The 21,240-nt window shown below is 43.5% G+C and overlaps 1 protein-coding gene across 1 annotated transcript in view; it reads left to right on the top strand.

Moving 5' to 3' along the window:
• The window catches only part of KCNH5 (potassium voltage-gated channel subfamily H member 5), a 649,354-nt gene that overhangs the window by 133,165 nt on the left and 494,949 nt on the right, over window positions 1-21,240 (top strand). The window contains exon 3 of the mRNA XM_069733797.1: window positions 19,948-20,054. Within this exon, the coding sequence (XP_069589898.1) occupies window positions 19,948-20,054 (107 nt within the window). The remainder of the gene's footprint in view (window positions 1-19,947; window positions 20,055-21,240) is intronic.

The following is a 21,240-nucleotide window of genomic DNA, read 5'->3' as shown; positions in this document are numbered from 1 at the left end:
TGTGTGCCAAACTGTGCAATCTGCAGATACTGCTCTTGCAGGCTCTTCTAGCATTTTTGCCCCTGTATTACCTCTAAAGAAATGCGCAGTATCCCGTCGCCGTGTAGGTAAAAAACAGAAAGTTGCTGTACATACACCTTACACAGGTCGTCCTTCGTGGGATGATGACCATGTCAAACTGTTTACTGACATGGCTGCGCAGTACGCTCAAAGCAAACTCGCACCGATGGAACTAAAATCTTTCTGTGATACATATGAAAGACTGTTAAATGCCTGCCCAACCCCCGACATTATCGCGGAGCTGTGTGCTTTCAAACTAAATCACCCCTGATAAATCTAAATCCCCATGACTAAGCAGTTTTTAAACTAAATCTTTCTGTGATACGTGTGAGCGACTAAAGTCTTTTAAATCACATACAATGATTGTCATTTTTTCATAATATGTGCTTGTTGTGTGTTGTGTGTGTGTGTGTTCTGTATGTGTTGTGTGTTCTTTTACAGAACCATAAACTTATAATAGCAAAATGTTGATCCCGCCAGCCGCACACAGATGTATTTTTGCATTATTTCACAGTGCCTGATGAGTACCGGATGCAGGGGTTGCTGAGAAGCGCCCGTGGGTGCAGAAGTGTTATTTCTATAAAGATATATTGCACGGTTTCAACAAAACATGGATTCGAAATGGTTCTATAATGGTGTATTCATTTACCCATATTTATATAGAAAAGGTATGGATCATAACTGTTGAAGACGCCAGTAATACATGTGCATAAGTAACACACGGAAAATAAAATACTGTAACATAAGTAAACTAAATAATATTCATATTTTTTAAAGACGCCAGTAATACATGTGCAAAAGTAACACCAGGAAAATAAAATACTGCAACATAAGTAAACTAGATAATATTCATATTTTTAAAGAATCCAGTAATACATGTGCAAAAGTAACACCAATAGAAATGTAACACCAATAGAAATGTAAAAAAGCTTTAAAAGTCTGCATATGTTAGCTGTCTTTGAATAAAAAGGAGTCAAATTATAGACAGCACAGGCAAAGTGCAAAAACATAATAACATAAATAAGTCCTAAATGTCTATTTCTTGTGTGTGTGTGTTCTGTGTGTTTGTTGTGTGTGTGTGTTGTGTGTGCCGCATGTGTTGTATGTGTTCTGTATGTTGTGTGTGTATGTTTGTCGTGTGTGTTGTATGTGTTGTGTGTGTTTTGTATGTTATGTGTGTTTGTTGTGTGTGGGTTCTGTGTTGTGTGTGTGTGTTCGTGCCTGCCTGACCGAGATTTTACACAAAAACAAGAAAAAGCAGAGGCAATACAAAAAGGGGTTCACCAAACAGCATGGATTTGTACAAAAATAAGCCTGAGACCGCTGTACAGAATGCCGTATGTAATCGTACAGATCCTAGGATATAATTATATACCACGGTCATCTAATAGGGGATTATCAAAAAGCTAATTTATTTTGTAAGAAGTAGTGTTGAGCATTCCGATACCGCAAGTATCGGGTATCGGCCGATACTTGCGGTATCGGAATTCCGATACCGAGATCCGATATTTTTGTGATATCGGGTATCGGTATCGGAAGTGTAAAATAAAGAATTAAAATAAAAAATATTGTTATATTCACCTCTCCGGCGGCCCCTGGACATCAGCGGGAGGATCCGGCGTCCGGCACGGCTTCTTTCTTCAAAATGCGCGCCTTCAGGACCTGTGGAATGACGTCCCGGCTTCTGATTGGTCGCGTGCCGCCCATGTGACCGCCACGCGACCAATCAGAAGCCGCGACGTCATTCCTCAGCTAAAGTCCTAGAATGAGCGCCTTCTAGGACCTGAGGAATGACGTCGCGGCTTCTGATTGGTCGCGTGGCGGTCACATGGGCGGCACGCGACCAATCAGAAGCCGGGACGTCATTCCACAGGTCCTGAAGGCGCGCATTTTGAAGAAAGAAGCCGTGCCGGACGCCGGATCCTCCCGCTGATGTCCAGGGGCCGCCGGAGAGGTGAATATAACAATATTTTTTATTTTAATTCTTTATTTTACACTTTAATATGGATCCCAGGGCCTGAAGGAGAGTTTCCTCTCCTTCAGACCCTGGGATCCATGAGGATACATTCCGATACTTGATGTCCCATTGACTTGTATTGGTATCGGATATCGGTATCGGCGATATCCGATATTTTTCGGGTATCGGCCGATACTATCCGATACCGATACTTTCAAGTATCGGACGGTATCGCTCAACACTAGTAAGAAGTGTAATGATGTATGTTCATTGTACTATTTAATGTTTTTACTTTTTATATTCTGTAAGAATTTTTATAGTATTGAAATGTCTTTTAGATGTTGTTTTATTGTGAGAAATAAAATCTTTTTAAATTTTACAATAACGTGTCTTTGGTTTTATATTCGTATAAAACACACCGCTTCTTACTTGCGTGTGTTGTAACATTGGGGCATATTATATATATATATAGGGCCCCCATATAATGAGAGAGGTGTTATAAACCACTGACCCTCAGATAACACCTACAGGCACAAAGAGAAAGCGAATACAAAAACAAATGACCCTCAGATAACATCTACAGGCACAAAGAGAAAGCGAATACAAAAACAAATGACCCCTCAGATAACAACTACAGGCACAAAGAGAAAATCTGTCTTTTCTGTTTGTGTAAATAAGGTGTCCATCATTTAGTTAATGGTCAGTAGAGACACAAATAAACAGCTGGGGTGCGTTATAAAACAAAGTTCTGCACTATATGTGTACACTGTGAATAAAACACAGCTTACAGAATCAAGCTCGAGCTACGTATAAAATCTAATATAAAACAAATACGGGAATAATATCAGCATGGATTTGTACAAAAAAAAAGCCTGAGACATTAAACATGTGTTATCCCAGAATCAAATTAACAATATCAAACATGGTGCGTTATAAAAACATAAATAAAACACACTGCCCGGGCAAATGACCCTCAGATAACATCTACAGGCACAAAGAGAAAATCTGTCTTTTCTGTTTGTGTAAATAAGGTGACCATCATTTAGTTAATGGTCAGTAGATATGTGTACACTGTGAATAAAACGCAGCTTACAGAATCAAGCTCGAGCTACGTATAAAATCTAATATAAAACAAATACGGGAATAATATCAAACTATATCAAACTATATCAAACTATATCAAACTATATCAAAAGGGGAAATCAAACAAGGAGGGACAGCTGGCTACCAGCCGTCAGACAAGGGGAGGGGTTACACACTTTTGATACACTTTGATAGGGGCGGGGCACCTGTCAGATTGAGTTTGACGAGACATATGGATTATACACTACTCCAGGCAATGGTGCTTTCTGCTAAAACAGAAACCAGGCAACGGTGCTCTCTGCTAAAGCAGAAACCAGGCAACGGTGCTCTCTGCTAAAGCAGAAACCAGGCAACGGTGCTCTCTGCTAAAGCAGAAACCAGGCAATGGTGCTCTCTGCTAAAGCAGAAACCAGGCAATGGTGCTCTCTGCTAAAGCAGAAACCTGCCAACGGTGCTCTCTGCTAAAGTAGAAACCAGGCAACGGTGCTCTCTGCTAAAACAGAAACCAGGCAATGGTCCTCTCTGCTAAAGCAGAAACCAGTCAACGGTGCTCTCTGCTAAAGCAGAAACCAGGCAACGGTGCTCTCTGCTAAAGCAGAAACCAGGCAACGGTGCTCTCTGCTAAAGCAGACACCAGGCAACAGTGCTCTCTGCTAAAGCAGAAACCAGGCAACGGTGCTCTCTGCTACAACAGAAACCAGGCAACAGTGCTCTCTGCTAAAGCAGAAACCAGGCAACAGTGCTCTCTGCTAAAGCAGAAGAAAGGCAACGGTGCTCTTTGCTACAGCAGAAGCCAGGCAGCTATGCACTCTTCTAAAGCAGAATCCAGGCAAAAGTGCTCTCTACTAAAGCAGAAACCAGGCAACAGTGCTCTCTGTACCACCCACACTTCTTATCCCACACCTGGGTTTACTATTACGGCTCCACTTCTCAGGTAATATGTCTCCATCTTTGCATTAGTGTATTTGGCGATACCTACTGCATAGGGCTTTCACAATTTAATTGGGCATTAGTATATTAGGATGCCTTAGGTACTTGGTCACTTTATTAAATACCGGTACCCTTTTCCTTTGCCTTTTCTCTTGAAATTAGTAATGCCATTATGCTAGCACAGCTTTTTCACTGATTTCTTTATTATTATCTAATATTTATTTTGGAGCTGTAGATATAGGCACTGATCTTTAATATATATTGTTGGTGTTTTCCTCGGTCCCCCTTGTGTATTAATGGTTTATGTCCTTTATCTTTTTAAATATTTATTAATAAATGTTCATTTTAAATTGATAACCTGGGTTCTCTTTGTTTAGTCTGTTGTTTAATTACAGCAAAACTTTTTTGTTGTTCAGGTAATAAGCAGTGCCTGGTTTTCTCCACACATACCGCTTAGAATTATGACCAAAAAGGTCTATCTTCGTCTCATCAGACCAGAGAATCTTATTTCTCATAGGCTGGGAGTCCTTCATGTTTGTTTTGCAAACTATGCAGGCTTTCATATGTCTTGCACTGAGGAGAGGCTTCCGTCGGGCCACTCTGCCATAAAGGCCCGACTGGTGGAGGGCTGCAGTGATAGTTGACTTTGTGGAACTTTCTCCCATCTCCCTACTGCATCTGTGGAGCTAAGCCACAGTGATCTTGGGGTTCTTCTTTACCTCTCTCACCAAGGCTCTTCTCCCACGATTGCTCAGATGGCTGGACGGCCAGGTCTAGAAAGAATTCTGGTGGTCCAAAACTTCTTCCATTTAAGGATTATGGAGGTCACTGTGCTCTTAGGAACCTTTAGTATTGCAGAAATTCTGTTGTAACCTTGTCCAGATCTGTGCCTTGCCACAATTCTGTCTCTGAGCTCCTTGGCCAGTTCCTTTGACCTCATGATTCTCATTTGGTCTGACATGCACTGTGAGCTAGTATTGAAAGATAGGAGACAAAAAAAGCGCAAATGGGGTCTTATCCTCAGGATTGTTTCTGATCAATTGTGAGAGAACTGCTCACCTGGTAGTACACAGTACAAGCGTGTAGTTTGTCAGCTGCTGCAGATCCACAGGTCGGCGCTGCGACCTCTCAGAACCGTTATAATAGATGAAATGTGGATTACATCCGCGCTGCTGCGACAAATAATAGATCCAGATATACTTGTAAGATGTTCGGGTGGTTTATTCAACGCGTTTCGAAGCTCATGGCTTCTTCTTCAAGAAGTTTCCACACAAAGATAACCAAAAATGCAACAAAAATGCACTGTGAGCTGTGAGGTCTTAGGCTACGTTCACATTTGCATTGTTGGCCGTTGCGTCGGCGACGCAACGCACAACGCATGCAAAACGCATGCGAAAACGCATTGTTTTGTGATGCATGCGTCCATTTTTGGCTTGATTTTGGACGCAAAAAAAATGCAACATGCAGGGTCCTCTGCGCCCTGACGCTTGCGCCAAAAATGACGCATGCATCACAAAACGCAAGACAACGCATGTCCATGTGCCCCCATGTTAAATATAGGGGCGCATGACGCATGCGTCGCCGCGGTTGCGCCCGACGCAACACAAATGTGAACATAGCCTTATGTAGACATATGTGTGCCTTTCCAAATCAAGTCCTATCAGTTTATTTAAACACAGCTGGAATCCAATGAAGGAGTAGAACCATCTCAAGGAGGATGACAAGGAAATGGACAGCATGTGACTTAAATATGAGTGTCTGAGCAAAGGGTCTGAATACTTATGACCATGTGATATTTCAGTTTTTGTTTTTTTATTAAATTTGCAAAAAATACTACATTTCTGTTTTTTTCAGTCAAGATGGGGTGCAGAGTGTACATTAATGTGAAAAAATGAACTTTTTTGAATTTACCAAATGGCTTCAATGAAACAAAGAGTGAAAAATTTAAAGTGGTCTGAATACTTTCTGTACTCACTGTATATATATTTTTTTAACTTAAAATCCATGTATTTTGGATTAAAATACACTTTTACAATTGGGTTTCATTAAGGATTTTGCACCATTTTGCTTTTTGTGTCTCTGCACAATGCTAGATGCAGAGTACCGTATTTTTCGGACTACAAGACGCACTTTTTCCCCCCCAAAAAAGGGAGGAAAATGGGGGGTGCGTCTAATAGTCGCAATGCAGGCTTACCGCCACGGTAAGAGGTGCTGTGGCAGAGGTGCAGCGGCAGAGGTGCGGTGGCAGAGGTGCGGTGGCAGAGGTGCAGCGGCAGAGGTGCGGCGGCAGAGGTGTGGCGGCAGAGGAGGCGCAGTAAGCGGGGTCCCTTTCTCCGGTGAGGTGATGCAGCAGCCCGGTATGCAGCAGAGCCGGGTGAATCCTGTTATCGGTGGTGGCGGCCATTTTCCTGAGGCCGCGCGTGCGCAGATGGAGCGCTCTGCTTCCCGGGGCTTCAGGAAAATGGCCGCCGCAATCTTCATCTGCGCACACGCGGCCTCCCGCGGCCATTTTCCTGAAGCCCCGGGAAGCAGAGCGCTTCATCTGCACACGCGCGGCCTCAGGAAGATGGCCGCGCCCACCGATAACAACAGGATTCACCCGGCTCTGCTGCTTACCGGGCTGCTGCATCACCATACCGGGGAAAGGGACCCCGCTTACTGCGCCTCCTCTGCAGCTGCACCTCTGCCACCGCACCTCTGCCACCGCACCTCTGCCGCCACGGTAAGCCTGTATTGCCTGCACGGTAAGCCTGGGACCCCTCTCACGCCATACCTCTCACTGCACCTCCTGATCCCAGCACCTCCTGATCCCAGCACCTCCTGATCCCAGCACCTCCTGATCCCAGCACCTCCTCATCCCAGCACCTCCTGATCCCAGCACCTCCTGATCCCAGCACCTCCTGATCCTAGCACCTCCTGATCCCAGCACCTCCTCATCCCAGCACCTCCTGATCCCAGCACCTCCTGATCCCAGCACCTCCTGATCCCAGCACCTCCTGATCCCAGCACCTCCTCATCCCAGCACCTTCTCATCCCAGCACCTCCTCATCCCAGCATCACCCCACCTCTGCCGACACCTTGCCTCCTGTGACCCTGCTCTGCCACCGCCAGCCCTCAGGTAAGATACTGTAAATTCGGACAATAAGACGGACCCCCATCTTATAAAAAATCTTTTTTTCTGCAATTTTCACCCCAAATTTGGGGTGCGTCTTATGGTCCGGTGCGTCTTATAGTCCGAAAAAATACGGTAAGTTAACTTAGCATCCATCAGTGAAATCATTCTGACCAGTTTGTCACAATTTGATCTGTCTTTCTGTGAGCTCCCTTCAGACTATTTTTTGACAATGGCAATGTTCATCTTAACTTTAATGTGGTCTGTGGTTATGAATCAGCACAGAAGAGTTAAGAAAAAGTCAGAATTGCAAAGTTCACATCAGATCAAGTTCACTAACAGATTCTCAGGTATCTCAATCCACAGTGAATAATTGTGGAAAGAAATAAAGAGTGTAAAAAGTTAAATAATGCAAAATCTTTAACTGAAACTCAATTGCAAAAGTTATTTTAACTACAAAATATATGTACTTATGTCAAAATATTACATTTAAGTTTAAAAAGATAGTTAATAATTACTATATTACTAGAGTTTGCAGGAGGGGTGGGGACAATCACTTACTGTGTCAAATATACCTAAATCGATCCCTCGCTGCAGCTTCCAAGCTATTAACATCAATTTCACCTAAATCAAACTGCTAATTCCAACGATTATATCTGCTAATTTCCCCTAAATAAAACTGATAAAGGTTTACCTTGACACTCCACTATAGTCCCGTGGAAACACTGAACGGATCTGAACCCCTGTAACATTATGAGCCATTTACACCAATCTATTTCTTAGAACACATTTTAATCAAATTGTGTGTGCCCACTGGCCACAACCACACACTAGTCTGGTTCGTCTTTTTTAAGAATTGAACCAACAAAAAGAGCTTGGGGTAAATAAGAGACATCTTTATTTTACTCTAGAAAAGTCTTGGACAGATGGGACAAGACCACGATCAAGATGAAGGCCGTCGCCACTCCTACATATACAATGCAAAAAGTGAAGTTAGAAGATCCAAACAAAGTGAAATAAATGTGCACAGTCAAAACAGGCTCAAAAGATTTAGCAGCACAGGGAAAGCTCTAAAAGATGTACATGCAAATATTGAGAATATGGATTTTTCGGACTATAAGACGCACCGGACTATAAGACACACACCAGGTTTCAGAGGTGGAAAATAGGGAAAAAAATATTTGAAGCAAAAAAAGTGGTAAAATATTTAATAACATAAATAACATACATGTGGTGTTAATATATATAATAGTATGTTATTATGTTGGAAGCTGCGGGACCAGTGTGGTGTCTGTGAAGTACTATATGAAGACGCTGGAGGGTGAGTATAAGAATGGGGGCACGGGCTTATATTGAAAGCACCACTCCAGCACTGAAAAATAACACTGGAGTGCTGCTTTAAAATCCCATGGGAGAACTATAACTCCCAGCATGTCCTACAGATCCTACAGCATGATGGAAGTTATAGTTCACCAAAGGAGTGTCAGAGTGCTGTATTGTGTGTTGTAAAGACTAACCTCTTAATTGTGGCAGCCAGCCACACTGTGGTGAGGTAAAAGCTGGAGCATCCCATGACTGCACAGAGCTCTCCCTCTTGTTGCCTCTCCACAGCACAGGTTATAAGAGGAGGCCTGCAGATTCTAGTGGGGAGTCTGACGGACCTGTGATGACATCAGAAGAGGGAGGGATCTTTGCTGTCATGTGATGCTCCAGCCCGCCCACTTCATGACATCACACAGGTCCTTATGCCCAGCACTCAGCATCCAGCACAGCCTGGCAGGTATGCGGCGCTCTTGTCCCCTCTGGCCCCCTGCTGCTGCCCCCTCCTCCACCGGACACAGATCTTCCCATCCGCTGCAGGAATCCAGCGTCGGGGAAACCATGTGTGTCCGCTGCTTAAGTGGAGTATTCATTTGCTGCTCCCTGCTCACTGCTCTGAGCTGACAGGTGGGCGGGGAAGCGGCTAATGAATATTCACTGCACTTAATCATCGGGACCAGGTGGTTTCCCCAGTGCTGATTCCGGGCAGCGGGGACATTTTTCTGCCTCCTGAAAGTGGGATCCCAGTGTGATCCCACTAGCCGCTGCCACCCCTCCCCACTTGTTACATTCCAACCATAAGACGCACCCACACTTTCCTCCCAAATTTGGAGGGAAAAAAGTGCATCTTATGGTCGGAAAAATATGGTACAATTTACACAATTTGATCAAAACTGTGTTAGCCCACCGGCTACACCAATGCGACGTCATAAAGAGAAGTCCCTATACTATATCGTCAAGAGTAATTAAAAAAAATAAATCTGGTGAGATTCACATAGTTTCCAAATCTTTTTTAAGCTGCCAGATATTTTTCTATTCCCTGAATATATAATTGCATAATATAAAGCCGGCAGTGCCTACTGATAGGAGAGGATGCTCAGAACATTGGGAATCAATAGAGGTTATTGTTCTTTAGTGCCAAATTGTCATCTATTCCATTTGGTTAAAAGCCCTTAAGACTTTGGCAAGAAGGTTAAGGAGGTTAAAGTTGTCTGGGCTTAGACTAGAAAGTGTTACTGGAGCCTAAGACCCTTCATCTCTCCCTGTTGTTTCTTTTACATGTAGGGGACAGAAACCAATTGCTGCTGAATCTTCTGGTAAATTTGATCTTCATGCTCGAAATTGCTTTTTATGTTTTCAGTTGAGATTTCCATCACACACAATTATTTTAGGAGTCGACACGGTGTTTTATACCATTTTTTTCTCCCTGTGTGTCTATTGTTGCACAAAAAGGATAACTTGCTTATAAGCGAGCAGAGCAATCAATATATGACGCTTTAAGACTTTTAATATGTGAACTGCAGTAACACAACACTAAAAGACCACATGGACTGACCTTAGCTTCTGCTGTGTGAGTTGAATCAGCCACTTAAGAAAGTGATCAGTTTCCCTGAGGTTAATTTAGAATAACAAAGCATTTATCGGATTTTCTTGACTCATCCTCTTTCCCTGGTGTGAAAATGTTTTAAATGGTAAGACCACCTTAGCAATCCATGCATCTAAAATAACAAAGAAACTTTCCAAATACATTGAACCACCTCTACAATATATTTCTAAAGTCCATCATAAGCTTTTGTAGACAATCAACCAAAGTTGCAATGAAATATTGTTTTCCAAAAAGTTGACCAGTATGTATAACATAAAAGGGGTGGTCTTTGTGAGTGGTTTCATTATATCATACATACATTTCAACATTTTTTTAAATGGTCTAGATAAGGGAACTGAAGGTAAACTAATCAAATTTGCAGATGATGCAAAGCTAGGAGGGATAGCTAAAGGTACCGTCACACTCAGCAACGCTGCAGCGATATAGACAACGAGCCGATCGCTGGAGCGTCGCTGTTTAGGTTGCTGTAGAGACGTCAAACACAGCAACTCCTGAACGATGCAGGAGGGATCCAGTGACGTAACGGCGACTCACTTATCGTTCTCGCTGGTTGTTAGCTCCATGTAAAACGTTGCTGGCATAGTTGCTTTTGATGTCAAACATGACGATACACGCCGACCTGACAACGAAATAAAGTTCTGGACTTCTAGCTCCGACCAGCGATGGCACAGCGGGATCCAGATCGCTGCTGCGTGTCAAACACAATGAGATCTGTCATGATTCCAATGGCAGGGAATCACAAAAGGACAAGCACCAACGAGCTCTAGGGGGATGGAACCTGAGCTGACCGCGACCCTAAACCTGAACACACAAATAACAATAGCCGGGGAACGTGCCTATGTTGATCCTAGACGTCTCGCACCAGCCGAAGATCTAACTTCCCCTATTAGAAGAAACACAGACCTCTCTTGCCTCCAGAGAAATACCCCACAGAAATAGCAGCCCCCCACATATAATGACGGTGAAATGAGAGGAAGGCACATACACAGTATGAAAACAGATTCAGCAAAATGTGGCCCGCTAAAACTAGATAGCAGAGGATACAAAAGTAAACTGAGCGGTCAGCAAAAAACCCTTCAAAAAACCATCCTGTAATTACTTGAACTCATGTTCCAACTCATGGAACATGAGGAGCAATTACAGCCCACTAAAGCAACCAGCAGCAAAGAGACAATTATATGCAAGCTGGACAAGACAAAAATAAAGCAAAACGTGGAATAAGAAAATCAAAACTTAGCTTGTCCTGAAGATTACTGAAGCCAGAAGCTGAGGTAACAAAACACTCTGATAACCTTGATAGCCGGCGGGGAAATGACAAGAAAGCCCGGTTAAATAGGAAACTCCCAAATCCTAATAGAACAGGTGGACACCAGAGACAGCAGAACACAAATCACCCAGTACCATCAGTAACCACCAGAGGGAGCCCAAAAACAGAACTCACAACAGAGATCGCTATCCAGGACGCTGCAACGTCACGGATCGTTGTCGTTCTCGTTGCAAAGTTGCTGAGTGTGATGGTACCTTAGCACTAGAGAAGACAGAAAGGATTCAGAAGGATCTAGATAAGCTTGAACAATGGGCTCTGACTCATTGAATAGCATTTAACTGAGAAAAATGCAATATTCTACATCTGGGCAAGAAAAACAAAAATTGCATCTACAGAATGAGAGTAATAGACCTAAGCAACAGCACGTGTGAAAAAGACTTGGGTATACTAATAGATCACAGACTGCACATGAGTCAACAGTGTAATGCAACAGCAAAAAGGCAAACACAGTTCTAGGATACATTAAGAGAAGCATATAGTCTAGATCACATGAAGTAATTTCCCCCCTCTACTCCTCTTTGGTCAGACCTCATCTGGAATACTGTGTCCAGTTTTGGGCACCACATTTTTAAAAAGTCATGAAGAAACTGGAGCAAGTTAAGAAAAGAGCTACCAAGATGGTGAGCAGACTGCAAAGTATGTCCTACGAGGAATAGTTAAAGGATCTGGGAATGTTTAGTTTGTAGAAAAGAAGGCCAAGAGGAGACTTTATAGCGGTCTACAGATATCTGAGGGGATGTCACAGTGTAGAGGGATCATCATTATTTGCATTTGCATATGGAAACATGTGAAGCAATGGAATGAAACTTAAAGGGAAGAGTTACAGATTAGATATTAGAAAAAATGATCTGAAAAAGAAGGAACTCCTGCTTTCTATACTATAAGGTTTCTACGTTACTCTCCTCCGGGGAGTTCACATTTGCATTACATTTTGCCTACATGCTGTATGTACATGTGGCTGCAACATAAAATCAATATAAACCATGTATATAAGCAAAACAATAAGCATCATGTCCTACAGCCAAACATGACGTCCAATTAACTTGTAAGGTTGCATGGATTTCCCCAGTAGCCAATAATCAGAGCACAAGCATAATAATGATACGTAAACAAGACCGGCAAGGGATTCATTAAGAAAGCACATTATACCAACAAAACAAGTGTAATGTGAAGCTGCATTAACAAAACACCACTCGTAATGTTTCATCTTAGTGGCCATGCCTCGAAACAGGTGTGACAGGAGATTATCACCGGTCCATTAAAGAGAAATGAGATTTTTGCTTGTTGCGTACTGCCACAGGGGTGCTATAATTTGTGCAACCTGAGCAGCTATGTAATAGGGGTATCGCGGGATGATGAGTTTAGGCACAGACAGTTTCTTTATACTGATGTATTTTCATCATTAACAGTAGATCAGACAGGCTATGGAATGATAACTAATAGAAATAAATCTTGTTTGAGGAACAGTCCTATAAGATTGGTACTTTTTTTCCGAGAACTTATCTAAACTGAGATCCAGTGTCTTATAGAGAGCGAAGCTTATTTGTTACTCATACCATCCGCTGCTTTGTAGCCAGGTTCCTTGGGCAATTCATAATTAACCATCCAGTAACTCGCGGATCTTGGGCCCCCTTCAAAGATCACCAACTAAGGGTTAATAAAACCGGAGTTCTGGTCTGGCACCTTCGTCCTAGCGTGTTGCAGCTCTGTACACTTGCTTGCCCGTTGTCACCGATCTGTGCCAAATCTCTCTCTCCTTCAGACATGTTGCTCTACACACACTGGTTTTTCTTCTCTCCCTCACATTTAATCTACTCCTTTCCTCTGCCCCAGCACACTCTTTGTTTCTCTCCAGTAGTGCTCCATCACAGTTTTATAGACTCCAGTTACACACGGCCCAGCTAATAAGGGGCTCCCATGATACCTTAAAAGCAGCCAACAGCTTCCCATTAAGTATTAAATTGCTTGTAAGTGGTGATGTCGCCTATATACAGTTCGCTCCACCGGCCAGCAGCTTCTCCATAGATACAACACTAGGGCCTCTACAGTAAAGGCCAGATTTCTTTATACTGATTAAATGGTGAAAAGCTAGATTTGCAATCTGTGTTGTAAGGATATCTCATATAGCGCCCATTGCTTTCGATGGTCCATATTGTAACTTGTTCTTTCTACAATTCTATATAAAAGAACATAGATTCAGCAGGAATTCAAGGGAAAAAATGTGCATGCCAAATTACAGAAAGAGCATACAGGTGCCTACCGATGTGTCCTATGGATGGCAAAGCATTGCCCTCAAGCTTGTAGTTTGCATGGAATGGACTGAACAATTGATGCCCTGATGTTTTAAAAGCACTAGGACCTGCTTTATTAAGAAATATGGATATCATTAGGGACCTTTTTTATATGCATGTATTGTTTCAGCAAAATTTTATACATTTATGGCTTGTACAGGCGCTATGTATTACAGTACATAGAAAACTCCAGAATGAGGTAACTAGGAATCTGTCAGTGAGCTGGTTCTGGAAGTTGATGTCCTCTTAGCTGGTTTATCACCTCATCAAAGTTGAACTACACTTTGAAGTGGTTAAAAATCAACATTGAGAAGCTCAGGAGAAGAGAGATAAGATTACAAACCTTCTACCAGAATGAGCTTACTGACAAGTTGATAGCAAACTGCAGAATCAGGTGACTATGAACTATAATACATAAAGGCTATGGAAGCCAAATGGTTGAAAACCAAGAGCAGATGATCCTCTAAAAAGTGAATGGAGCTGCGGAGTTCTGCTGTCATAATCCAGTCCTGAGTTTGCTTTCAGCTGTCTTGTCTCTGGACTGGTCATGCGGGAGTTATTTCCCTCTGCCTCATTGTGAAGATGGCTCGGCTATTTCAGTCCTCTTCAGCCTGCGGGCCAGTGTCAGCTATAGTTCATGCTTCCTGGCTTGAGCCCCTGACCTGTATACCTGTATTAGTGATCCTTGTGCCTCTGACTGCCTGTACTCGTGTATGACTCGACCTGATCTCTGAACTTCGCCCCTTGTTTTCCGTCTCTGATACCACGCTTTCCAACTGGCTTCGACTCTGGCTTGTACCCCGACCTTGTCCTGACAGTTTTGGATTCGGCTTGTCTGACTACTCTTTCGCTACCTGTGGCACCTGTGTTGCTGATCAGTGTTGCAACGCTGTGTGTGCAGCCTCTCTTCCCTCACCAACATCCCCTGGTGGAGGTTGCACTATACTGCACTGCAGCAGCACATTACATTATAGCTGACCACACATTTAAAGGGGATTTTTGCATTTATTTCTCTGGTCATGGATCCGCTTTGTAACCTGGCGGATCAAGTATCCAGTTTGACACAGATGGTGCGGGATTTTTCGGTGGAACATTGGGCCCTTGTCATATCTCATACCCACTTACAAAAAAAACTGACGGAGACTGTTAAGACCGTGCAGGGAACCACCCCCCATGCTGTTAGTCAACCTGGTGAGTCAGTAGATGTTTTTTTGTACTCTGCCGAACCCTTGGTTATGCTTCCTGACACTTTTTCTGACAAAAAAGATAAATTTCGTATGTTCAGGGAGAGTTGTAAATTACTGTTTTCCTTTAGACCTCAATCGTCTGAGAATGAGACTCAGCGGGTAGGGATTATTATCTCCTTACTTAGGGAGGGTCCCCAATCTTGGGCTTTCTCGCTGCCCCCCACTGCTCCTGAACGGATGTCTGTAGATTGGTTCTTTGAGGCCCTAGGGCTTATCTATGATGATCTGGACCGTGCCAGGTATGGGTCTGGTTGAGGAGAAGCGTTCAGCCGAGTGGTACAGCTCCGACTTCCGTCGATGGTCCACTGAAGTGTCCTGGGATGATTCCATGCTGAGATGTCTGTTCAGGTGTGGACTGGTGGAATTCCTGAAGGACGCTCTGGCTCTCCATCCACCTCCCAGCTCAATGGAGGAAGCTATGAATCAGGCTATCCACATGGATCGGAGGCTACGGGAGAGAGGTTTTGTACAGCGAGAGGTTCCGTTGTTCTCTGCTGGTCCTGTTGTTTTGACTCCGTCTGAACCTATGGAGGTGGGGGCCGCCAATCTCAGGAGAGGAGAGGAGACGACAGCTTGAAGCAAAGTTGTGTTTCTATTGCGGAGACCCAGGACATTGGAAAAAGACTGCTCCTCCTGTCCACCAACCAACAAGCGGCTGAGTCTGGGTGATTGTTGTGGTAGTCACCCAGACTCTCAGGTACATTTTTTGGCATTTTCGAAAATTTTGTTGGAAGTGGAACTTTGTCGTGGGAGTGGCTCCATATCCACTTCTGCCTACGTGGATTGCCGGTCGTCGATGAACTTTATTAACTCTTATTTGGAGTCCAGGTCTAAGACAGGGACAGTTAGGCTGGAGACTCCTATTCATGTTGTTGCCATTGACAAAACACCACTGGCTAAGAATGTCATCAAAATGGTTTCAGACGAGTTTCTCCTTAATGTGAGTTTCTTGCACCAGAAACGTATTTAATGTTTCGTTATAGACAATCTGCCTGCGGGACTGGTGTTGGGGTTCCCCTGGTTGCAATTAGATAATCCTGTGATAAACTGGAAATCTCGGGACATTGTTAAATGGGGTCCCAACTGTTCTAAGAGATGTCTTATTACTGTATCTGTGACATCCGTCAGTCTGGAGGGTATTCCGGAGTACCTGAATGACTTTGAGGATGTGTTCTCCGAAAAGGAGGCTGAAGTTCTGCCACCACACCGGCCATTCGATTGTGCTGTTGATCTTGATCCCAGTGCCAAATTGCCCAAAGCCCGTCTGTACCATCTCTCCGCCCCTGAGCGGGCCGCTATGAAGGAGTATATCTCCTATAGCTTCCGCAAAGGGCACATTCGGCCATCTGTCTCTCCCGTGGCTGTGGGGTTCTTTTTCTTGAAGAAAAAGGATGGTGGTTTACGCCCATGCCTCGATCTTCGAGAACTTAATAAAATCACCATAAGATATACTTATCCCCTCCCACTTATACCCGATTTGTACCTCAGGGGGCATACAATCTCATCCGTTATGCGCTTTGGCCTGACTAACGCGCCAGCAGTATTTCAGAATTTCATGAATCATGTTTTCTCAGATTTTATAGGGCATTTCATGGTAACTAATTTGGATGACATCCTCATATATTCTTCTGACAAACAGAGTCACATGGGCCACCTTCGTGCAGTTCTTCTGAGGCTTAGGGAGAACTCACTATTTGCTAAACCAGAGAAGTGTTCACTTTTTCCTCAGGAATTAAAGGGTTCATTTTGTCCGCTAAGGGGTTTCGTATGGACCCTAGGAAGGTACAGGCTATTGTGGATTGAGTGCAACCCAGAGATCTCAATGGTTTTCAGCGTTTTCTGGGTTTCACCAATTATTGTAGAAAATTCATTAAGGGTTTTTCTCAGGTGGTCAAACCCCGCAAGGATTTAACTCGTAAAGGGGCTGAACTCAAAAACTGGTCAGCTCCAGCTTTGGTGGCATTTTCTTCTTTGAAGAACTGTTTCATAACTGCTCCTGTACTGGTTCACTCTGATTTGTATAAACTATTTATGATAGAGGTGGATGGGAGTGGGGGCTGTGTTGTCCCAAGGGCCCACCACATTGACTAATTTAAGACCTTGTGCCTTCTTTTTGAGACAATTTTCCTCTGCTTAGAGGAATTGTGATATGGGTAACCAGGAGGTGTTGGCCATTAAATTGGCATTTGACGAATGGAGGCATTTTTTGGAGAGGGCTGCCCATCGTGTCACTGTCATTACGGATCACAAGAATCTGTCTTACATCGAATCTACCAAACGTTTGACCCCAAGAAAGGCAAGGTGGTCACTTTTTTTTCCCGATTTCAGGTTTCTATTACTGTCAGACCAGGGTCCAAGAATGTGAAGGCTGATGCTTTATCTCATTGCCTGGATCCAGTTGCACCTCGTGAACCTCCTTCCTCCATTCTTCACCGTGGAGTGGTAGTGGCTACGGTGTCCTCGGCATTGGAACGAGAGATTCGTGAGGTCCAATCTCTTGCTCCTTTGTCCGTACCTGATAATAAGCTCTTTGTACCTGTCCAGTATCGGTTTAGGGTGCTTCGGGAGTTCCATGACTCAACTCTTAGTGGGCATCCTGCAATCTCGGCCACACGCAAAGTCAATCACTAGGCTGTTTTGGTGGCACTTGTTAGCTTCTGATGTCATTGGGTTTGTGTCTTCCTGTGAAACATGTGCTCACGCTAAATCCTCCCGTGACCGGCCTGCCGGGGAATTGGTGCCACTGCCAATTCCAAATAGACCGTGGACTCATCTGTCCATGGATTTTATCATCGATCTCCCCCCTCTAATGGCAAAACCATGATCTGGGCAGTTGTTGATAGGTTCAGTAAGCAGGCTCATTTTGTACCTTTGGCGGGCCTCCCTAATGCTGAGACTCTATCAAAACTATTCATTGAGAATGTGGTCCGATTGCATGGTGTGCCTGTCAGTGTGGTGTCTGATAGAGGGGTGCTATTTGTGGCAAAATTCTGGAGGGCTTTTTGTAAAAGGCTGGGTATCAGTCTGTCCTTTTCATCGGCCTACCATCCCGAGATCAACGGTCAGACTGAAAGGACTAAAAAGTCTTTGGAGCAGATATTGCAATGTCTTGCTACATCCCATGGCAGAATTTGCTTTCAATAATCGTGTCAATCAGTCCACTGGTACTTCCCCGTACTTCTGCAACTATGGGTTTCACCCTCACTTTGGTGAGGTCCCCCGGCTGGATTCGGGGTGTCCAGGGCCTGATTCGGCCTTTCTGTGGTTGGGGGAGATCTGGAGGGAAGTTCAAAGAAACATTGGGGAGGCTCAGGGCAAGTATAAATTTTTTGCCGATAAATGACGTTCTGTGGGGCCGGTTTACAAGCAGGGGGATTAGGTATGGTGATCCACTAAGAATATTAGATTGAGGATTCCCTCTGCTAAGTTGGGTCCCAAGTTTATTGTCCCTTATGAAATTTTAGAGGTGGTTAATCCTGTGGCCTTTCGTCTGCGCTTGCCTCCGTCGTTGCGGATCTCCAATGCATTCCATAAGGCACTTCTGAAGCCATCGGTGCCTTCCTCAGGTGTGTCTCCCTCGCACCCACCACCTGTTGTGGTGGATGGCCAGACTGAGTATGAGGTGGAACGGGTGGTGGATTCTGGTATGCTCCACCGTTTACTACAGTACTTGGTCCATTGGAAAGGTTACAGTCCTGAGGACCGGTCGTGGGTGCCGGTACTTTCGGTCCATGCAGATTGACTGGTTTGGGCCTTTCACGCTCGTTATCAAGGGAAGCCTGGGGGTCTGGTGGACTCTCATTGAGAGGGGGTACTGTCATGATCCAGTCCTGAGTTTGCTTTCAGCTGTCTTGTTTCTGGACTGGTCATGCGGGAATTAATCCCATCTGCCTTGTTGTGAAGCTGGCTGGGCTATTTCAGTCCTCTACAGCCTGCAGGCCAGTGTCAGCTATAGTTCATGCTTCCTGGCTTGAGCCCCTGACCTGTATACCTGTATTAGTGATCCTTGTGCCTCTGACTGCCTGTATTCGTGTATGACTCGACCTGATCGCTGGACTTCGCCCCTTGTTTTCCGTCTCTGATACCACGCTCCCCAACTGGCTTCAACTCTGGCTTGTACCCCGACTTTGTATTACGTCTCACGTTTTGTTTACCACGTTCCCGGTAGGCTCTGACTTCTTGCTTGTCCCTGACTACGTGTTTTGCTGTTATCTTTGGTACTTCAGCTCCTGACAGTTTTGGATTCGGCTTGTCTGACTACTCTTTTGTTACCTGTGGCACCTGTGCTGCTGCTCAGTGTTGCTACGCTGTGTGTGCAGCCTCTCTTCCCTCACCAATACCCCCTGGTGGAGGTTGCACTATACTGCACTGCAGCAGCACATTACATCTGCTTCTTACATTTTTGACATGCAGCCACCGCTATCTGCTTCCTACTGTTCCCCAGAATATGCAGTCTTTTTTTTAAATGTGCCATACGATTCCAGAGATATGGGCCTATTTATTTACCTAGGGGGCATGACTCACTGGATCCTCTGGGGCGTGTCTTTAGAATATAATAATTAGCAGTGAATATCTCTGGAACCATATGGTGGATTTAAAAAAAACCCTGAATAATCAGGGGAGCATTGGGAATAAACTAAAGCAAAAATCTGGGACAAGTTCTCTAAGTCTCTGGACTGATACGCCTGTGCTATGAGCACCTTACTGTTCAAACTACTACCTCATTAATAAAACGGACAACTTGCGCATGGCGCTGATTGTATTTCTGGTCATCTTGAAGTATTACCTTGATTCTGACTTATTAAGGATTCACATCACAGTATTGGAATCAGTATATTCTGCCCTTCAGTTTATATTTAAGCTAAAATGCTATGTAACATCCAGGATCTGATTTATCTGCTTTTTTTTGTTGTTGCTGCTCTGTAATAAAAAGTTCTATTTTAACATTCAAACATTCTATTTGCAAACTCTCAGTTCCTAATAAACGTCAATGCGTGTATCTCTTCCTCCACAGCTTCATGTACGGGGAACTGACTGATAAGAAGACTATTGAGAAAATCAGGCAGACCTTTGAGAACTACGAGTCAAATTGCTATGAAGTCCTCCTGTACAAGAAAAGCAGTATGTACATCGCCCCATTGTGTGTGCTACTAAGCCAGACTGCAGCAATTGTGCGATAACCGAATAATTATTTTCCTGTACCATTTGAACCGTTTGCTTCCAAGACTTTTCGATACTGTCCAAAAATCCACCTTTTCCCCACTCTATATTTATACTCTCAATAGCAATGATTTTGCGTCATCTCTCCCTTCCATCAAGGTATTATTTCTACTTTCTATATTCTACCATTGACCAACTCCAGTTTTCCAACTTCAATTCACTTTAAAGAGGTAGTCCATGATTAGGGAAAAAGTGTCCACTTTCTTCCAAATACAGTGCCATACCCATCCTTAGTTTGCATGAGGATAGGACATTGCAGCTCATTAAAGTGACTAGACATCAACTGCAATACCAAACACAACCTATGGATATGTATGGTGCTGTCTGCGGAGACAAAACAGCCATTTGACAAAGCCTCTAATTTGGGAAGCAGACCATAACTGATTTAGTAATCAAAAATGTGTCCCATAGTAATCCATAGCACTTCAAACAACATATATGAACCAATCCAATCTGTGCAAACCATATCCCAGAACAATAAGAAGAAATATATGATGCAATAAAAGATTTATAAGCTAATTGAAAAAAATTAAAAGAAAAAAAGTTATTTAAAAATCATGCATAGAAAAAGGAATATCTCTGGGGGACATCACACACTTTGGTGAATTAGTATTGCTTGCAAAATCAGGCTATATATAAAAATGTATAGAGGTATGAACAATAGTACTTAGCGCATGGTTTTTTTATTTCTACCTATATAATAAAGATTTTGCTCCATTTACAAGTACCATCAGAAACAATCACTAGTTAATATATTACCCATTAAAGTACATATATACATTATAAATATATAAAGGTGACCGTCTCTGTGGAGCTGTTTCAGAGGGACAGGTATGATGTGTCCTGCTGCCCCAACGCGCGTTTCACCTCGTTTGCTTCTTCCTGAGGGGCGTGTCACATAACTGATTTAGGAAGAACAAAATAAAATCATTATTCCCTTACAGAACAAACAGGGCACTATGAAATGTCACAGAGACTCATGAAAAAAATATTGCTTTGGAAATATTTGGTATGACTGTTCTAGGGGATAACATATCAATCAATGGTGGTCTTATTGTATGGCTAACACAAGGTAGAACTTTATTTT

This window comes from Ranitomeya imitator, chromosome 1 (genome assembly GCF_032444005.1).
Source record: "Ranitomeya imitator isolate aRanImi1 chromosome 1, aRanImi1.pri, whole genome shotgun sequence".
In the NCBI taxonomy this organism is placed as follows: domain Eukaryota; kingdom Metazoa; phylum Chordata; class Amphibia; order Anura; family Dendrobatidae; genus Ranitomeya; species Ranitomeya imitator.
Note: the sequence above shows the minus strand (reverse complement) of the source record. Positions and strands in the feature narration are given on the sequence as shown.